General features: G+C 59.7%; 1 protein-coding gene across 4 annotated transcripts; it reads right to left on the bottom strand.

Annotated features, from left to right (window-relative positions):
- Positions 1 to 1743: 1743 nt before the first annotated feature.
- On the bottom strand, positions 1744 to 15458 carry SLC9A5 (solute carrier family 9 member A5). 4 transcript variants are annotated; one of them, XM_080411109.1, is made up of 16 exons: positions 15250 to 15458; positions 9991 to 10293; positions 9176 to 9339; positions 8794 to 8872; positions 8345 to 8522; positions 7995 to 8215; positions 7611 to 7813; positions 6964 to 7053; positions 6783 to 6853; positions 5943 to 6072; positions 5677 to 5765; positions 5397 to 5523; positions 5110 to 5280; positions 4471 to 4540; positions 4149 to 4280; positions 1744 to 3856 (listed from the first exon to the last, which is right to left on the bottom strand). In XM_080411109.1, the coding sequence occupies exons 1-16, from the start codon at positions 15380 to 15382 to the stop codon at positions 3387 to 3389; spliced, it is 2631 nt and encodes an 876-aa protein (XP_080267235.1). In that variant the 5' UTR covers positions 15383 to 15458; the 3' UTR covers positions 1744 to 3386. The 4 variants fall into 4 exon arrangements, 3 of the variants coding, with proteins under 3 accessions (XP_080267235.1, XP_080267237.1, XP_080267236.1); XR_013931941.1 differs by having other exon boundaries at positions 3717 to 3856; positions 4149 to 4336; XM_080411111.1 differs by lacking the exon at positions 4471 to 4540 and having other exon boundaries at positions 5043 to 5280.
- Between the last annotated feature and the right edge of the window lie 2874 nt (positions 15459 to 18332).

Genomic DNA, 18332 nt, shown 5'->3' with positions numbered 1-18332 from the left:
GGGACCCTTCATACCCAACAGGACAGGGATCTGACCTACCTTGCTCTAGCTTTGCCACCAGCCCCACATGGAGCTAGGGTTGGACTGTAGACCTCCTGAGCCCCTTCCAGCCTAGAATTTACATGATGTTCCAACATGCATTGTGCAATGGCGAGGTGATCATTTTAAGATGACTGTGCAACACTGCTACTTAGCTGACTTTGGAGATGGCCAACACCAACTCATCACCCACAGCTTGGCTCTTCCATCCAGCTGATGCCCTGTAACCAGAGCTGCTTACATCCCTGCTGACTTCACAAGTTCTGGTAGCATGAAGAGACTGGAGGAGCTGAGCACTGGAAAAAGTAAATCACTGTGGAAAAAATGTGCAGATCTAATGGCAGGCTTTTCTAAGGAGAAGCCTGCGTGCAAAATGATGGGTCTGCGCTAGTCAGGCAGCTCCTGGGATGGGGTTGCTTATAATAACAGTCAGAGGGTTGTACGTTCTGGGTTACAGCCTGACAAGCAGCTCCTTTGGTTGTGCCTTACTCTGCCCTGGAGAAGCAGAGGTTTAGGCACATGTGCTCATGGTTTGGCTCAGTTCTTGTGTTTTTACACTGAAGCACTTTAGTATTTTTAGGCTGAAAAAGACAGCTCTCTGCTGTGCTGGAAGGATCAGAGCAGTCCTGTGCAGGCAGGATGCTGCCTGCTCTCTCTCCCTGTAAAGTGAAATACAGAGAGTACAAGAATAAATACTGATAAAACCCTGTGGGGAAAGGTGGAGTAGGAGCCACCATCCGTGGCCACAACATGGCTGGGGTCCAGGGTGTGAAGAGGAGGCTCCAAGCTGCTCGCTGGTGGCATGAAGAGCCTGCACACACATTAGCTGCTAAGCTTAGAGAGCCATGTGAGAGCAGCAACTAGCCTCAGCACTTCCCAAAGCAGAGACATTTGCTTTTCCTCCTCTGAGGGTCTGTATTACACAGATCCACCACTTCCAGGAAGACAACCTGGCCCATATGACCTGCTGCACTGCCAAGGTGATTGTGTCTGCAGGAGATGCTGGCACTGAGGTCTGGCACACAGAGCATGGCTTGGACAGCATTGCTAGCTGGTAGGACGTAGGGCAGATGGGGAGTGCCGGCAGGAACAAGAGCTTCCACTGGGACTCAAGGCTAGGAGCTGTATAGAGACCTGCCAAAAAGGACCTAGGGGTGGTGGTAGATGCCAGGTTGAATACAAGCCAAACATCTTGTGAATCAAGGGAACCACACTGAGTCTCCTTTAGGAGTGGGGCCAGCAGACTGAAGGAAGAGCAAAGCCAGTACACACAGATGCAAGGAGATTCCTGTGATCCAGAAGACCCTGAAACAGACCTTTTTGAACCATATTTTTGGCAAAGAGAGAGGAAGCAGGGCCACGGGAAGATCTAGGCTCCCAGCACTCTGCTGCCTTGCAGGCAGCCAGGACACCGGGCAGCCAGGTCTCAGATCCCTGCTGGCCTCTGCTGGCTGCTCCCTGTGGCATGGCCTAATGATGGCTGCAGGCAAGCTTCTCTTTGGAAAGAATTTCATATTTTCCACAAATATTATCAAAACTAGGAAATCCAGTTAGGCACGTTGAGTCTGAGAGGGGGGGGCTGTGGCCTTGGGTGGAGAAGAACAGAGAGGCACAGGGACGTGGTGCCTGTGAGGGAGAACCAACCAGGAGCTGCAAGAACCAGGAGCTGCAGAGGTTCCCAGAAGCAGAGACCAGACTGCAACACCTGCTCCAACTCCGATTTATTGAACATTACAAAATACTCTGCATATATTTTCACATTAAAACAATATTCTTGCAAATAAGATATTAAGTCTTGAGTCATTTGCGGTGCCCAAGGCTAAGGAAAACACTGACCCGGCTAGAGATTTAGTATGGCCCAATATCAGAAATCAAATCCAGAATAAGGCATACCAGAAATGCAAAACTATATAAAAACCTTTTAAAAATCTCATGCTCATCTGGTGAAACAGTTACAGAGCAGAACAGCCTTTGCAGAGCCTGGCTGACAGTACCGGGGGTGCCACCAGCTCACTGGCCCCACAATGGGCTCACTCACCCGGTGCATGTAAGTGTCCCCTTGACACCTGCTGTCTCACCGTGCCCACATAGCTGGAACAGTTATTTACCTGCTTTGGGGGATTAATACACTGAGTCCCCATTCCTCCCTAAGAGGAGCATCCCCAGCCCTCCTGCATTGCCAGTGGCCAGCTGCCATGCTGAGCTCTTGTGTACTGAGCCGTTCTCAGGGAGCCATTCTTGGCCCTTGGGGTCATAGCAGGACAAATTCACTGTGCGGGCCATTGTCACTGGGTCCCACCACCCTCTCAGGAGGGACCAGGGGTGGCTGGGAGGCAGGTGATGGGGACAGACCTTTGAAGATGCACTCAGCTCTCACCCATCACCTCTGTTCCTGATGTACATTCATACCTGCTGCTCGCTCCACTCCTTGCACCATGACCAGCCCTCCCAGCCAATAGGCCCCAGGCAACTGGAGGGACTGGGATATGGGCAGGATCAATGCCAAGGGTGCTGTGCAGGGCAGCCACCTCCTAGCAAAGCCAGAAAGCTGAACACCTCAGCTAATCAGGAACACATCCAGACAACAGGTGTGAGGCTGGCACAGCAGGTTGGCTGCTAGAGCAGTCCCTGTGCGTACAGGTTCACCAGTCTGGCTCCTGGTGGAGCCAAACCCCAGGAGCGCTGCTCCCAGTCCTGAGAAGGTCACAGCCTTGCCTCTGTGGTACTTCCATAACCTGGGGAACGCAGAGCTGCCGTGGCAAGGGGCCTCCTGGCTGAGCTCTGTGCATGCTGTGAGGAACTAGCACTGTAGCCTTGAAGTCAACGGCTCGGCCGGTGGGTGTGGATGGGCTCTCATGCACTGGATGCCACTCCCAGTCCTCTCCCCGGAGGTCTCCTACTCACAGCAAGGCTGGAGATCAGCTCATGCTCCTACACTCATGAGCCACAGCCCATTAGCCAGCACCCCTGCACCTCAGGGCAGCACAGCCCTGATGGGATCAAGTCTGATTGGGATCCCAGCCCTGGGAGGAACATTTCTGGTCTCCCAGCTTCAGAAATGTGTAGGGACCACAGAGGAAGAACGAAGTTTGGGTCTGTGCTTCCCTGGGTGGATGGGGCTGGTACCTGCTGCTGCAGCACGAAGTCCAACTATCAACCAGTTTTGCATCACTAGGTGCATAGCCAAAGCCCACCTTGGAGTGCAGCTCCAGGAGGACTGCTGGGTTCTCCTGCTGCTCCTGGCATTTATGGAGACACACACAAGCTTTACAATGCAAGACAGCAGAGTGGTCAGCAGGTCACAGTTCGGTCGCAGCCCCTAGCCCCTTCCCCATCCACAGTGTGCCTCAGAGGTGGCTCGCTCTGTTGAACATCAGCCACCTGGGCTCTGCGGTGGGGGGCAGCACCCTGCCCTGCTCCTCTGTGGCCATCAAAGGCTGCAGCTCCTGCTGCTCAGCACCATCGGGGCTGCTGTCACTCTGCGACCGGCCGCTCTTAGAGACGTGGCTGGGGAACTGGAAGCAGGAGCTCTGCTCTGGCATCGCCTGGCTCGCAGACTGGGGTTGCTCCTCCAGCACAGGGCAGGCGAATCTCCGGTGCTGAGGTCCGCTCTCGATGCCTGGGGGGGAAGCGATGCTCTCCAGGGAGGAGATGCTTTGGTTCCACGCCTTCTGCATATCCACTGGCACGATTTTGGTGGTCTCCGAAGAGACATAAACAGCCAGATCAGCCTGGTCTCCTTTCCATGGAAGCTCCTTCTCTGCCAAGGTGGGTGATGGTGGGATGATGCAGGGGCTGGGGCAGACGTCCAGGCTGCCTGGGGATGCAGAAGAAGGGACAGTGAGAGGCATCTTGCACAGCTCTTGTTCTCTTCCTGGGCCCTGCAAACATTGCAGAACCAACCACTATCGAATGGCCAGCTAGCCCAGGGAAGCAGGAGCCACTGGGGAGGCTCTGCCCTGCCTCCAGAGCCACAGAGAGCAGTGATTCTCCCATTCATGCTCTGCTGACTTTGGCTTTGCCCAGGCCAAGGCAACTTGGCTCCCCAGGTGGAGGAAGGACAAGCTACCCAATGGCAGCTGCCCTTGCATGGGACCATTGGTGCCTACCAGGAGTTGTCTTTCCCTGCAGGACCTCATCGGTGGCTCGAGCGATGAACACAATCCCTTCGTCATCCTCTCTCTCTGTCTCCGAGCTATCACTGTCCTCCTCCTCTGAACTGACCATCACCAGGACAGGAGCTGCAGCCAGATGGATGGAGTTGGTTTGAAGGATGGGCTACCCTGTGGGGGAAGGACTGCACCCATGGAAGAAGGACTTGGTGCTAGCACAACCCGGGTGCTGACATGCCACTGAGCTGGCAGTGGGAAGACACACTGCTCCCATCCCACCTTGCCAGGACCTGAAAATGTCACCTGCCACCGGCCTTACCCGCCTCCTGCCAGGGGATGTTTCTGTGCGTCTTCCCATTGGGTGTCTCTTTGGTTAAAGAGATGTTCTTCTGTGAAGGAAGAGGGACCAGCTGGGACCTGCCCCATGCAAACCCCTAACCCCAACCCAGGGGACCTGCAAGCCAGGGTGACCCCAGGGACACAGATTCCCACCCCAGCTAGATGGCAGCTGGCAGTCAGTGGTTCCTAGTCCTTAGGCATCGTGCTTTCATGGCCCTACAACAAAGAGCTCCACTGCCATGCAAAAGCCTCCAAATGAGAGAAGACACTTAAGGCTCAATTTAAGGCTCAATGCCATGCTTCTGAACCTGGACCTGCACTATGCTGAGTGCTCTTGGAAAACAAACGTGGGGGTCCTCTGGGGCTTGGGGCTGCTTTGCCCAGTGAAGAACCACCCCACAGCAGTGCTGGCATGGGGGGCACACATGGGCATGCGACACCTGCGTGCTCACAGGGCATACACAGAACTGTGACGAGATGAGCTGCTTTCCCCGCTGGCTCTGGGGCTGCCAGTGCCCTGCAGCACCTCACCTACACCCCACAGGACCTCACTGCCTGCATCCTGTGGGAGGCCAAATCTCAGAACTGGGAAAGGAGCAGGAGGCTGGGGAACGCTTGCCTTTTTCCTGCCTTTTTCCTTCAGCCTGGCCTTGTTCTTGGAGGAGCAGACGTTGTGCTTTGTTGACTTGAAGGTCTCCAGACGCCTCTTCATGTTCTGCCGGAAGACTTCTTTATCTTGGCGCTCTTGTGTATCTGGAGAGATGAAGTGACGGCTGTAGCTGGCCTTGTACTGGCCGAGGGAGAGGCAAAGAGACACAGGGTGAGCAGCTGGCCCCACAGAGCCCCACTCTTGCAAGTGCTGCTACCCTCGGGGTCAGCCGCACACCACGGCCAGGGAGGGCTCACCCGCCGGCGGGGCTTGTAGAGGCTCCCTCGCAGCACATGGTGCATGGCAGCATCCTCCTTGTCCCGGCGGCTCCGCACCGTGTCAATCACCTGCAGGTCCAGGCATGCGCCGCTCCCGCTCTCCCTCCTGGCGAGGAGATGGAGATGGTGGGGCTGAACCCCATGCCTGCATCCTGCCAGCCCCCTGCCAGCCCCAGCACAACCCACCCCGGGGGAAAAGGGCAGCCATGGGGACTCCAGTGAGGTCTGCCCAGGGGCTCGGAGGAACGCTTGTACTCACAGGAGGTTTGTGACCGATGACTCCGACATGGATGTGCGGCTGGGCATGGAAGGCAGCGCCAGCTTGGCAGCCGAGAGCACATGGCCACCCTGGGATGTGGAAGGGCAAGGCTGGCATCAGGGCGACCAGAACCCAGCTGGGCTGGGGGGTCCCCACTGCCTGGCCAGAGGGTACATGTGTGGCCATACATGGTGGGGGGCCACCACCCCAGCCAGCCAGCTCCTGTCAGGGCCGTCCTGCCACCCGTCCCCACCATGTGCCCCTACCTGGTCAACGAAGCTGATAGCATCACGGATGTTCAGCTTGTAGTAGACATCCCAGATCTCGTCCCGCAGCCTGTAGGCAGATTTCCGCATCAGGACCTGGCTCAGGTACTTCTTGTCGAACTGTTCCCACCTGCCACGAGACGAAAACACAGGTGGTTTAACTCCCAACAGGGTACCGTGGCCAGGGACCCACGCAAGGCTGAGTGTCCAAAGCACGGCGGAAGCGGGCTGGGCATGCAGGACCTGGCTGTTCCTCAGGGAGACGCTGCCAGGGACAGTAGGAGGGACACAATGACCCTTTGTCTCTGCCCAAGGGGAAGCCAGAGACCAGCGGGTCTGTTGGAGGTGATGGGAGCGGGACTGGGACCGGTGTGGCTGCCCCGCTGGAGTGCTTCCCCTCCAGGAAACAGGCTCTTCGCATCCTTTTCCTGTCACCGTGCTGCAGATAAACACTGCCCAGGCTTTAGCAGGGCTGTTCCCCCCTCAGCACTCGGAGCAGCTCCATCCATGGGGAGACACAGAGCCATCACCACCACCATGGACACGCCACAGCCCTCCAGCAGTGCTGGCATGGGCAAGCAATGACAGCTCCCCCAGCATCCCCAACCACACCTGCCCAACCTCTCTCTGGGATGCTTTTGGGACCTTGGTCCGCTGCGCAACAGCAGCCAGATGGTCCCCTTCCAGATGGACTGACACACAGACATACAGCCTTCCTGGTCCTGCTGCTCTGCCTGCAGCAGGGGTGTCATCCAGCGGGGACCCTGCAATATCCCCATGGCTGGCATGTGTCCCCCATCCACCTGATGGCTGGCAGAGGATCCTGGCTAAGACACTCACTTGTCCCGCCAGTAATGGTAGCCATGGTGCCCCACGATGTCCTCCACCGCTGCCAGGATGTGGTCAAAGGCCTTGAGCGAGGAGAAGAGGGTGAGAGCAGTAGCAAGGCTGTGGGTGCTCCAGGGGTGCCAAGGCTGTGCATCACCCTCACCCAGCCCCCAGTTCCAGCACCAGCACCTACGTGCTCATGCAGCTCCTCATTCAGCGTGGGCTTGTGATGGTCACTGCGTTTCACCTTCAGCCATGTCACCAGGGGTTTGATGGTGAGGCCCTGGAACAGCAGGAGAAGGCAAGGGAAAGACTGGGAGGGCGAGAGGGTGCATGGCTGGGGCACGGGGAGCAAAAGCAGCACGAAGTGACCGGGGACAGCAGCTGTGCCAACCGTGCACGCCCCTACCACCCCGACCCCCTGCAGTCAGGACCTGGGCAATGGTCCTGCATCCTGGCAGGCAGCGACCATGTTGTACCCTCCCAGTCCCCCTTCCCCTAGGCTCGCACCTATCCGCCCCACGGGCTCCCCTTCCCGGGGTGCAGGAGCCCCAGAGCTGGGGGCCATCAGCAGCTGTGTAAAGAGAATGGCCTGGCCAGGCACATGCCATCGCTGCTCTTGGAGCCCATCCCAGAACAAGAGGCCAATGGGGAAACAACATGGGCCACAGTCCCATCATCACAACAGTCACCGCAGTGGTCCTACACACCAGTCTGGTGATGGATGGGGTGCCAGGATGCACTGAGGACCAAAGGTCGCTGGCAAAAAGGTACTTGCACCCCAGGCCAGCTCTGGGGCCAGAAGGTGGCACAGGAGGAGGGCACACTGGCCATCCTCACCTGCACAATGACAGTGAAGAACACCACCACGATGGTCGTTGCCACAAAGTAGTCCTTGGCTTTCACCTTTGTCCTGTCCAGAAGGATGACCAGGGCGAAAGCCACGGCTCCGCGGAGGCCGCCATATGACATGACCACCTGATCGATCCTGTCCAGGGGGATGAGGCGGAAGCGGTTGAGCACGTAGGTCTGGAGGACAACACCTAGCAAAGAAGGAGGAGAGGATGGAATGCTGGCAGAGCCCTACCTGCTCCTGGACATGGGACAAAACACCAGCCAGGAGCTGTGGCTGGCCTCATGCCCCAGCCTTTCTTGGGGGATACCACTTTTTGGCCTGAAAAGGGCTGGGTACTATCAGCCAGAAGCACAGCAAGGCAGACTGACCCACAGCTCTGAAGAGCAGGATAAAGAACAGGGTACCCAGCACCAGCGCTGTGTCCCATGCCCACTTGGAGGTGTCCACAGCCGAGATGCCCAGAAACATGAAGATAATGGTCTCTGAGCTGCTAGCCAGTGTCTTCATGGTGTACTTGACTGTGGTGCGGGATTTCTGGGAGATATTGGCTTCCACATACTTCTTGCAGCAGATCCCACAAAAGGTGACTCTGCAGAGGGGCAGAAGGAGCTGGCATGACCCTATGGTGGGATGAGGAGTGGGTCTGCTTGCTGCCTCTTGCTGCTCAGCACTGCACCCCCCATTTCCTAGACCCCCCAAGGGACACTCTGGTACTCACGCCAGGATGGAGGAAAGCGAGACCATCTCGGCAGCAAGGTATGCGACGTAGGCCAGGAGGAAGACAAAGAGTGGCTCGATGATGCGCACACGCTTGGTGAACCGTGTGATCAGGGCCAGGAGGAAGGCGAAGAGCAGCCCCACAGCTGTGCCCCCCAGGCTTACCAGGAAGAAGGATGCTGGTGCGGGGAGAAGATTCATTTGCACCACAGGCAAGCGAGCCCAGCTCCTGTGCCCCACAGCCATACCACACCGGGCTGGCCGAGCCCTATGCTCCCACCTGTGTTCCCACTAAGCCATCCTACGACGACAGCCAGCACATGACCACTGGGATGGAGATGACAGAGCCGTGGTGCTCAGTGCCCACCCCAGTATGACAGCACCCATGTGTGCCCCGCCCACTTCCACACCGGAGGAAAAGGCGGAGGGGCTGGTGGGGCACATACTCACCTACCCCCTTCACATAGTCTGTGGCATGGATGTGCGCTGGGCCCAGCTCCACAAAAGAGTTGAAGACCTTGTACAGCACCTGCAGGCAAGGCAAATCCTTTGGGGAAGGCAGAGTGTTGCCCTGCCTTGAGAGGGACAGCCCCTGCAGGCCCGGGGGACCCTGCAGAAGAGGCATCACTTGCTGCAAATCTGCCAGGTTGTGTCACCTGCTCATCCCAGCCGGCACAGTCCCCCAGGGCCAGGAGAGGAAAGACCAAGAGAGCATGGCATGGGTCTGCCCCCAGCTTGGGGATGTCACCTGCGTCCTCTGCCCATCCTGGGGGACTCCAGCCCCCTGGCCCATGTCAGGCTCTACATTAGGGTCCCCCAAACTGCGACTCACCACAGTGACAGCATCATTCAGGAGAGACTCGCCAAACACGATAATGAAGAGGGTCTCATTTACATGGACCTCTTCGAAGACAGCCAGCACTGCCACAGGATCCACAGCGGAGATGAGGCTGCCGAAAAGCAGGAAATCCATCAGCCCAGCTTCGACGCCTGGATCTGCTAGGACAGAAGGACCAAGTTCAAGCAGACCATCTGCCCCAGAGCTCCTCTCTCCAGGCTGAAACAAGCCTGTCCCTCATCTGCTCCCAGCGACCTGGCTGCAGCATCCCAGGTTGGAGTGCAGCAGGCTGAGCCTGAGAGTGCCCCCAGACCTCTGGGTCCCCCAGGTGAAGCAGGGTGAAGCACATCCTTGCTGCAACATGAGGGGAGCACAGCCTGCGTGTCCCTCTTGGCACCCAGGTGCATCGCTGCCCTGCTGGCAGGTATGTACCAAAGGAGGCTCAGCAGCCGCACCTCAATCCCTGGCATCAAGCAATTCCTCAGAGCTCAAGAGAGCTCAGAACGCTGGCCAGGGCCAGTGGCTCCAGCAGAGGACAGGGAACACAGCAGCAAGCCAGCAAAGCTAGCAAGGTCGGCGACAAAAATAGCAAAGACATGAGTCAGCCCAGTGCCAAAAGGACCCATTTGTCCTGCACACTTGACAGTCCTGCCAGAGAACCGTTCCCAGGATGCCAGGACCTCATTCCTGCTCTAATTCCTGGGAATCCATGACAGGGCCAGGCAGTGGGCTCTGAATGTGGGGATGCTTTGCACCTCCAACCCATCTTTTAGGGATGTGGTCCAAGCTGGGTGGTCCTGTGCACCCACCCATGAGCCCGGCCCGATGCAGCCCCCAGAGCGCAGTGCCAGTGGTGAAGGAGTTCCAGAGCGTGCCCACCACTGCATAGGTGAGAATGGCACCAATGTTGTCGAAGAACAGCCGGCTGGGCATGAAGTAGCCCGAGTCTAGGACGATGGGGGGCAGAAGGAAGAGGAAGAACATGTTGGGCTCCAGCTGGTACTCAGCTTTCTTTGCCACGGCCAACACGATGCCCCCCAGGCCCAGGCCCAGCAGGATGAGAAGGCAGCTCTCTGGGACGATGGATGTCACCTTCCTTGACAGGTGGAAAACTAGAAGGAAAAGAAGAATGAGATCATCAGCCAAACAGGCACATGGACAGGATATCCCAGATTCACAGCCTCCACAGAAGAGTTGGCTGATGCATGGTGGACCCTGGAGAAGACAAGGGAGCACCTAAGGCTGCTTCGTGGCCATGTGTGCACAGAAGACCTTCCAGCTAACTCCCAGGCCAGGATTTCAGGTGCCTGACTCTTTGGGACCTCCCTCTGCTCCTCATCCACTCTCTAATAAGCCAAGCAGCCAGGCATTTTGCTTTTCTTGGCCTCTGGTATCTGCACTTAAAAGTGTAAAAGCAGCCAGCGAGCACGTCCACAGTGTCACAAGCAGTGCTGGCTGCTGTTCGAGCGAAGGCATCCTGGTTCACTGGGACATGTTACCCCACTCAGAGATGAGGATGCTCAGCCCTGGTGATGAGGTGACCTTGTTTGCAGCCATCTGAGCAAGCAGATGGAGCAGCATGCAAACCACTGCAGCACAAGCCAGTCTCCATGCCAGAGCACAAGCTTCCTCAGCACAGGCTAACCTACCTGCATGCAAAAACCAGGCACACGAGAGCTACGGATTTAGAGGTGCTTTGAATAATCAGTTTACTCCACGCAAGATTTGGACCAAATCTTAAACTGCCATGGAACAGGATATCTTTTTTTAAAGCAAGCAGAGTATGCCCTGGTATTCACCTATCAGCAATGTGGCAGTGAGCATGCAGCTCAGGCACAAGCCAGCAGGATGTCACACCAGCCAGCACAGGGGATATGCTCCTCCAGGCAGCCTTGTCCCCAAGGCCAGGGTGTCCTCTGTAATCCCAAATCATTCCAGCTTCCAGGTGAGCAATGCCCCATCCCTGCAGATTTCTCCTCCCTCGTGTAGGGTGCTGTATTTTCACTACCCCAAAAGGGCAATGCTTGGAGAAAGGCTGTTGGTCACAGCAGTTTTGCCCACCCCCCCATCACTGAGTTCTGCTGCCTTCACTTGTGACATCCCACCCAGCTCTGTAGTATGACTTGGCCATCACATGAAGAAACCTTCTCCTGGGGAGTGGGTCCTTCCAGATATTCCCAGAGACACCTCTGTCCTTGAGCACCCAGCCGGTACAAGGAACATCAGGGCAGCCTCTGAGCCACCACTTGGCTGCAAGCCCAGCCCTGCTGCCAACACCAACAAACCCAGTCCCTGAAGCCCTTTAGCTGGATTAAAGGTGCCCATTGCTTGTGCCAAGTCATCCCATCAGAAGGAAAGCTGTGCTGCGGTCACACATCAACCCTGGGTCACTTGGCTTCTTCGCTCCTTAAGAACCCCCATGGACAGACCATAAGGTCTGCCTAGCCCAGGGTCCTGTCTCCGGTGGCATAGACCTGGAGAGGAGCCCAGGAATGGGCAGTGCTGCATTCATTGGTTTCCATGTCTCTATGCCCTTGCTCTCCTCTGAACCTGTCCCAGTCCTTTGTCCTTTCTGGGACAGGTCCCAGTGCCCCTGAGATGCGGACACCCTGGGAACTGAGATCGTGGCCTCATGATGTTCTTGCTTTCTCCTTTCCTAACACCTCTTAGCTGATTTGCTTTCCTTTGCTGCAGCTGAGCACTGAATTAGAGAAGATAATTCAGTGTCAAAGATCTGGTCCCTAACTAGACACATCTTCGAGCCCACCACCAACCACACAGGCTAAGGACACCTCTTCCTCTCGTTGAGACCTTCACAGTGACCTGCGCTGCTCCTTGGCACCGTAAGCCCTGTCCACGCCATCCTGGTGAGTGCCAGCACTGCTCCCCTGCCATAACGCACCGGCAACAAAGCTGCAGCTGGCAAGGGCAGAGTGGCAAGCGCGGGGGTGGCATGATCTACAACTCCATCACCGACCACCTCCAGGGGGAAGAGCCGCAGAGCACCCAGGGCCATCCCTCTGCTGTAGCTCTGTGACCAAGCGCCCCAGCCACAGAGCCCAGGGCATCCACCCTCGCCCCCAGCTCCCTCTGCTCACTGCCAGGGGCTGCAGTTCAGCCACGGAGACAGTGGCAATACAGACACTACAGCCCTCCAAGCAAACCCACAGCCTGGAGAAGGGCTGGCTGAACTCCAGCCCAGCCAAATTCCTGCTAAATGATCACAAAAGCCACAGCAGAGCCCCATTCGCCCCACCTGAGCCTGGTGAAGGCAGCGCCGGTGGGTGAACAGCACTCGCTCACCACCTGCGGCAGGCGGCAAAACCACTTCCCTCCCACGGGAACAAAGCTCTGAAGTTTTCAAAAAGGGAACGAGGCATCCAGCCCCTTTCTGCACACTCGGGAGCGTTGCCAAGATCCCCAGTCCCCGCTCTGGCAACCCATCTGCACACCCTGTGCTGCGGAGATATGTCCTGGCCAGCTGGAGAGACCCAGGACAATCCACAGACATGCTATGGGCACATGAGGACATTGCTTCTGGCTGTCATCCATCACTCATTCCCTTGAACCAAAAACTTGGGCAAAGAAGGGAGCAGCATCGATGGGAAAGACCCTGCTTGCCCAAAACTCCCTTGGCTGAGGGTGGATGCTGCCACCCTCCCAAGCAAATGACAGCACACGAGCTGCTCTGTGCTGCAGGGAGCAGCCAGCGGGGACGGGTGGAACAAGCTCTAATTTTACACGCGCTAGTCAAGGATTTCAGCATTAAAGGTTCCCACAGCAACAGTAACTTAGCCACATGTGAGTTAACTTCAGAACCATAATCCACATTCAAGGCATCCATAATACAGGATTTGCCATTGGGAGGATTCAGGGCCAAAACCTGCTCCGCTCCTCTGGTGCTTGGGAAATGGCAAAACACCTAAACCGAGACCCAGGCAGCTGGGGACAGAGGTGATGGTGTAAGGAGAGAGGGTTGCCACCCATGGGGATGCCACTGGGTGGAAAAACATTTGTCTGCTGGCAAACCTCTGCCCACAGGGCAGCTGTGGATGAGGAGTATGTTTGGGGCAATGCTCGTCACTTCCCTCTTCCCCACATCCCGTCCAAGCAGGTCTGTGCTCTGACCAAGTATGGAAAAAGCAGCAAAGCCCGGATGGTGCCTTGCTGTGCAGGAAGGCAACACCCAAGCCAGCCTTTCTCTGCCCCGGGTGTTTGCTGGCTCAGGGCACCCCGGCATCATGACCGCCTCCGAGAACAGAGCCCGCAGTGTCATTTCCCCATCACCCAGGCGTGGGGCCGCTTCCTCCCCTGCAGTCACAGGGCTGTGAGCTGGCAGCCCAGCGCCACAACTGCAACAGCTCCTCTGCGCCAGCCTACACTCGGCGTCCATGGCTGCCGCGGCCAGCGCTGCCCCTTCCGCACCCCAGCATCCTCCGCCCCAGCTCCAGCTCCTCTGTGGGCTCCCATGCACCCTGGGGACCGCACGTGCCACCTCCAGGGACACCCCTGCCAGTGGGCTCCCGCAGCCCTGCCCCAGGTCTGGGTGTCACTCTGGGTTCCGAGTATCCATCGGACCCATCGGATGCGCTAAGCCAGGCAGCCCAGAGCTCCCAGCCATCAGGGTTGTGTCTCCCAAATGGAGAGGGAGAACGGCCATCATCGCACCTCAGGCCTGGAAGAGTGTGGTGGGGCTGGGGGCTTGGGAATGAGCCCAGCTCAGGCCCCACCACACCTGCTGGCACTGCCAGGGCAGAGGGAAAGGCGGTGAGGGCAGTGCGTCAAGGGGAACCCGTGCAGGGAGCTGCTCTGGGGAGGCGTTTGAAAGAAAATAAGAGCCAGGGAAAGGAATCGTCTCTCTGATCTTCTGCAGGTAGGAGGGATGCACTCGGCAGCTGGAGGTGGCACAGCTGCAGACAGAGGGCTGTATTTTTAAGCTCACGACACTCTTTAATTCATTCCTCGTGATGCTTTAGGTCTCCCTTGCGAGAAGGCAAGGAAGACAGGAGCATGAAGTCCGTGGTGGTGGTTTCCATGATGCCTGGGACAAGCAGAGGCCAGCTGGTGGTCACGGCTGTAGCTGTTCCCTGTGTACCAAGAGCTGCTGGTCTCCAGCTGCTTGGAGACTCCCCTGCCTAACTCCAAACCCACATTTCTTGAGCCAGCTCTAAACCATGAGGGTGCCCGCACCCCTGCCACCAGGGCTGTGCCCACAGTGGGGCCCCCAAGGAGGAAAGCTGCCTCAAGGTCACCATCTCGTCCCCTGAGCCCACAACGGCAGGCAGGGGCACTGTGGGGGAGCAACCCCCTGGCGACCCTGCTCAGCACCCATGCGTGGGTGCCCCCTCCCCAGCACCCAAGGTGCCAGCGGGGAGCAGAGCCCTGCGGCAGCTCGCACACATCCTCCTTGCACCTTCCCACGCAGCCTCTCACGGCGGAGCCTCCCCCCGGCTGCGTGGCCCTGTGCTGGGGAGCACGACAGCCCCAGGCCGTGCACATCTGGAGTGACCCACCCGAGGGGACCGCGGGCGCAGGCCCGTCCCCTGGCTGCCGGGGACACGTCTTGCCCAACACCGGCACCACGGAGCCCTTCCCGGGGCTGGGGGGATCAAACAGCTTCCAGCCCTGCTGACGCATGTGCTGTGCCAGCTGCCGGGGCACGGGGCACCCTGCTGGGCACCTCTGCTCAGCTCCTCTGCTCCCCCCGACCCTCCCTGCCCCGCGCCCACCCACCCAGCCGTCGCAGGGAAAACGGGCCCGGGCCCCCGCCCTGTCCTTCCACCTTGTCATTGCTCATCATCCCGCGGCCGGGGCCAGAGGATGTGGCGTGGGTCGTGCCTGGCCACCGCAGCCCCGCTAAGGGTGGTGACCAGCCAGGTTCTGGCCATCTGTCCCCGTGACCCGTGTCCCGGTGTGCAGTGCCATCCCTCGCCTCCGATGCCCCTGCGCCCGCCGGGGACGCCGCAGCCCACCCTGCCGGCCCCGGTGATGGGCGCAGCTGCTCCCGGAGCGCCGGGGGGACCGGGGGGGGGGGACGGGGGACGGGGGACGGTGCAGGGGACACTCACCGATCTTGGCCAGGCTGGCCACCAGGATCCAGGCGGCCACCAGGCAGGGCGCTTGCACCTCCCGCCACTGCCACCGCAGCAGCTCGGCGCCCGCCGGGGCGGCGGGGCCGGGGGAGGCTGCCGGGGGCTGCATGGCCCCGCGCCGTCCCCGCCGCTCCCCGCCGTCCCCGCCGCTCCCCGCCGCTCCCCGCGCTCCCGGCCCCCGCCCGCGTCACGCGCACGTGGGGCCGCGCCGGGCCGGCCCCCCACGCCCCGCGCCACCGGCTCCGCCCGCCGCTCCCCGCCCCACCGGGCCCGGTACTGCCCCGGGTCCCCCATGATGTCCCGGGTCCCCTGTACCGCCCCGGCCCCCGGTACTGTCCCGGCTGCCCGGTACTGCCCCTGCCCCTCCGGTACTGCCACGGCCCCCGGTAATGCGCCGGGCCCCGGTACTGCCCGGGCTTCCCCGGTACTGCCCCGGCCCCCCGTACTGCCCCGGCCCCTCGGTACTGCCCCGGCCCCCCGGTACTGCCCCAGCGCCCCCATGATGCCCCGGCCCCGGTACTGCCCCACGTCCCCCATGATGTCCTGGGCCCCCTGTAGTGCCCCGGCCCCTCCCCTCCGGTACTGCCCCGGCCCCTCCGGTACCGCCCCCAGTCCACGTACTGCCCCGTGTCCCCGGTACCGCCGCCTCCCCCCCCCCCCCCCCCCGCCCCCCCGATGCCCCGGCCCGATACTGCCCCAGCCTCCCCATGATGCCCCGGCACCCCCACGATGTCCCAGGTCCCTGGTACTGCACTGGCCCCCCCAATACTGTCCTGGCCCCTGGTAATGTCCCACCCCACTCCCACCACTGCCCCAGGACCCAACACCACCCTGCTCACCTCCTGCATCCCTCTTCACCTCGGGTCACCTGCACCCCCCTGGTGTCCCCTGCCCCACCTCAGTCCCCCTGCTCCTGCTCCAGTGTCCCCTGCCCATGCCAGACCCCTGCCCTGGTCCTCCCTGCCCCATGCCAGACCCCTGTCCTGGTCCTCCCTGCACCTTCCCTGTTGTCACCTGTATCACTCTGGTGCCCCTGCACCTGCCCCAGTGTCCCTCGACCCATGCCAGTCCCCTCTGCACCTTCCCTGGTGCCCCTTGCCCCTGCCCCAGTGCCCCCTGCCCCACACCAGTCCCCTGGCATTTGCCCAGTGCCCCCTACATCCCCCTGGTCCCTTGTGCCCTCCCTTGGTGCCTTTGCTCTGCCCAGGTCACCTCACCCTGGCCCAGTCCTCCTGCACCCACTAATCCCCCACCCCACCCCCAATCCATCTCCCAGCCCAGCCCCTTCTGCTGCCAGCCAAGACCACCCACCCCTGCCCCAGATGCTGCCTGAACACCATCCTGGGAGCACCCCAGGGGCACCCCTATGGTTTCTGGGTCCCCCTCACCTCCCCAGCCTCTCTCAGAAACCCCTAAAATCTTCCACTTGCCCACTGACCCTGGGCCATCCCCCATGCCCCAGGAGGTGCCCTGTCTCCCACATCCCATCCCTGTGGCTCCCAGATCCAGGGCCCCGTGTCCCTGGGGGGGGGTGGGGGGTGGGGGTGGCAGCAAGGAATGCCCAAGCAGCATGGGTGCCACCTGGCAGGGCAAAGGAAGGGACACTGGCAGTGTGCTTCATGAGGAGCCAGCTCTGAGCTGTGTCCCTGGAGCCACAACAGAAGGACACCTTGGCCAGGCTGAGCATCTGGCTGGTGCTGCCTATGGCACAGGCACCCTCAGATGCTGAGTGCCAGGCAGAGCCCGCTGGCCCAGGGGGAACAGACTGCAGAACACCCCCCCCGGCAGTGTCACCTGTTCCCAGCATTCCGACCAGGCACAAATGTGCAGCGAGCGTTTGCTGGGAGCATTTGCCAGTGGAAGAAAATGGCTGGGGAAAGCAGCCTGCTGCTGCCACCCCTGCCAGCCGGCTCCTACCAGGAAAGGCAGCGCAGGAATGGCTTTGCAAGGGATGCCGCAGGGAAGAGCCTGCCTCCTGCTCCCCTTTTAAGTTGACAAAGGTGTAATTAAACACCTTCCTTTGCTTTGCCTCCCCCAGGCTGGTCATACCCTGCCGCCATGGCCTCTTGGACCCAGCCTGTGCTTGGGTGTCTCTGTGGAGCTCCCCCCTACTCTGCTCACACCTTACTCGCACTGGGAGCCCAGGCCAGAGCCAGAAGCGAGTGGAAGGCTCGCTGCTTGCCTTTCCATTGCACTGGGCCATCAGCACTGCCCAGGTCATCAGTTGGAAAGAAAAATTGCTTTTGCCTTGTTGGGTTGTGCTCAGCATGCCCAGCGATGCTTCATGCTAAGTCCAAGAGCCATGAGACCTTCCCATGAGCCTAGTCCCATCCCCGGTGCATCCGAAGTCCCCCCTGGGTCCTCCCAGGGGTCCTGGCTCTCCTTTGTGTGCTCCCTTCCAAGCCCACCGTAGCCGTGATGATGAACACTACATGACCCGTCTTGGACCATTGTTAGCACCAGCCCTGGCCTTGCAGACACTGAGCTGCCCTGCTGGTGCTGCTGCACCCCCAGCTCCGGGCTGCCTGGGGCAGGGCAGCTCCTCCCTCTGCTGCCGTCTCCCCCACCACATGGGGGGGTTCAGCCCAGCTACCCACCAAGCAGCCCTGCCCAGCAGTGTGGAGCTCCCCAGGGCCTGGAGCATCCCTGACACTGGAGCATCCCAGTGCAGCATCCCCGACAGTGGAGCATTCCTAACACTGCAGCATCCCTGACACCAGAGCACCCTGGCAGATCATCCTTGGCACTGGAGCATCCTGGTTGAGCATCCCTAGTACTAGAGCATCCCAGCAGAACATCCCTGACACCCGAGCATCCCTAACACTTGAGCATCCCAATGGAGCATCCTCAACAGTGGAGCATCCCTGGCACTGGAACATCCCAGACACCGGGGCATCCCTATGGGGCATCCCTGACACCGAGGCACCCCTGACACCGGAGCACGCCGGTGGAGCATCCTTGTCACTGGAGCATCCTAGTGGAGCATCCCTGACAGTGGAGCATCTCTGGCATGAGAGCATCCCTGACAGTAGGGCATCCCTGACAATAGAGCACCCCTG

The sequence above is a fragment of the Falco punctatus genome (assembly GCF_963210335.1).
Source record: "Falco punctatus genome assembly, chromosome: 14".
Classification (NCBI taxonomy): domain Eukaryota; kingdom Metazoa; phylum Chordata; class Aves; order Falconiformes; family Falconidae; genus Falco; species Falco punctatus.
This window is presented reverse-complemented; position numbering and strand designations above follow the sequence as displayed.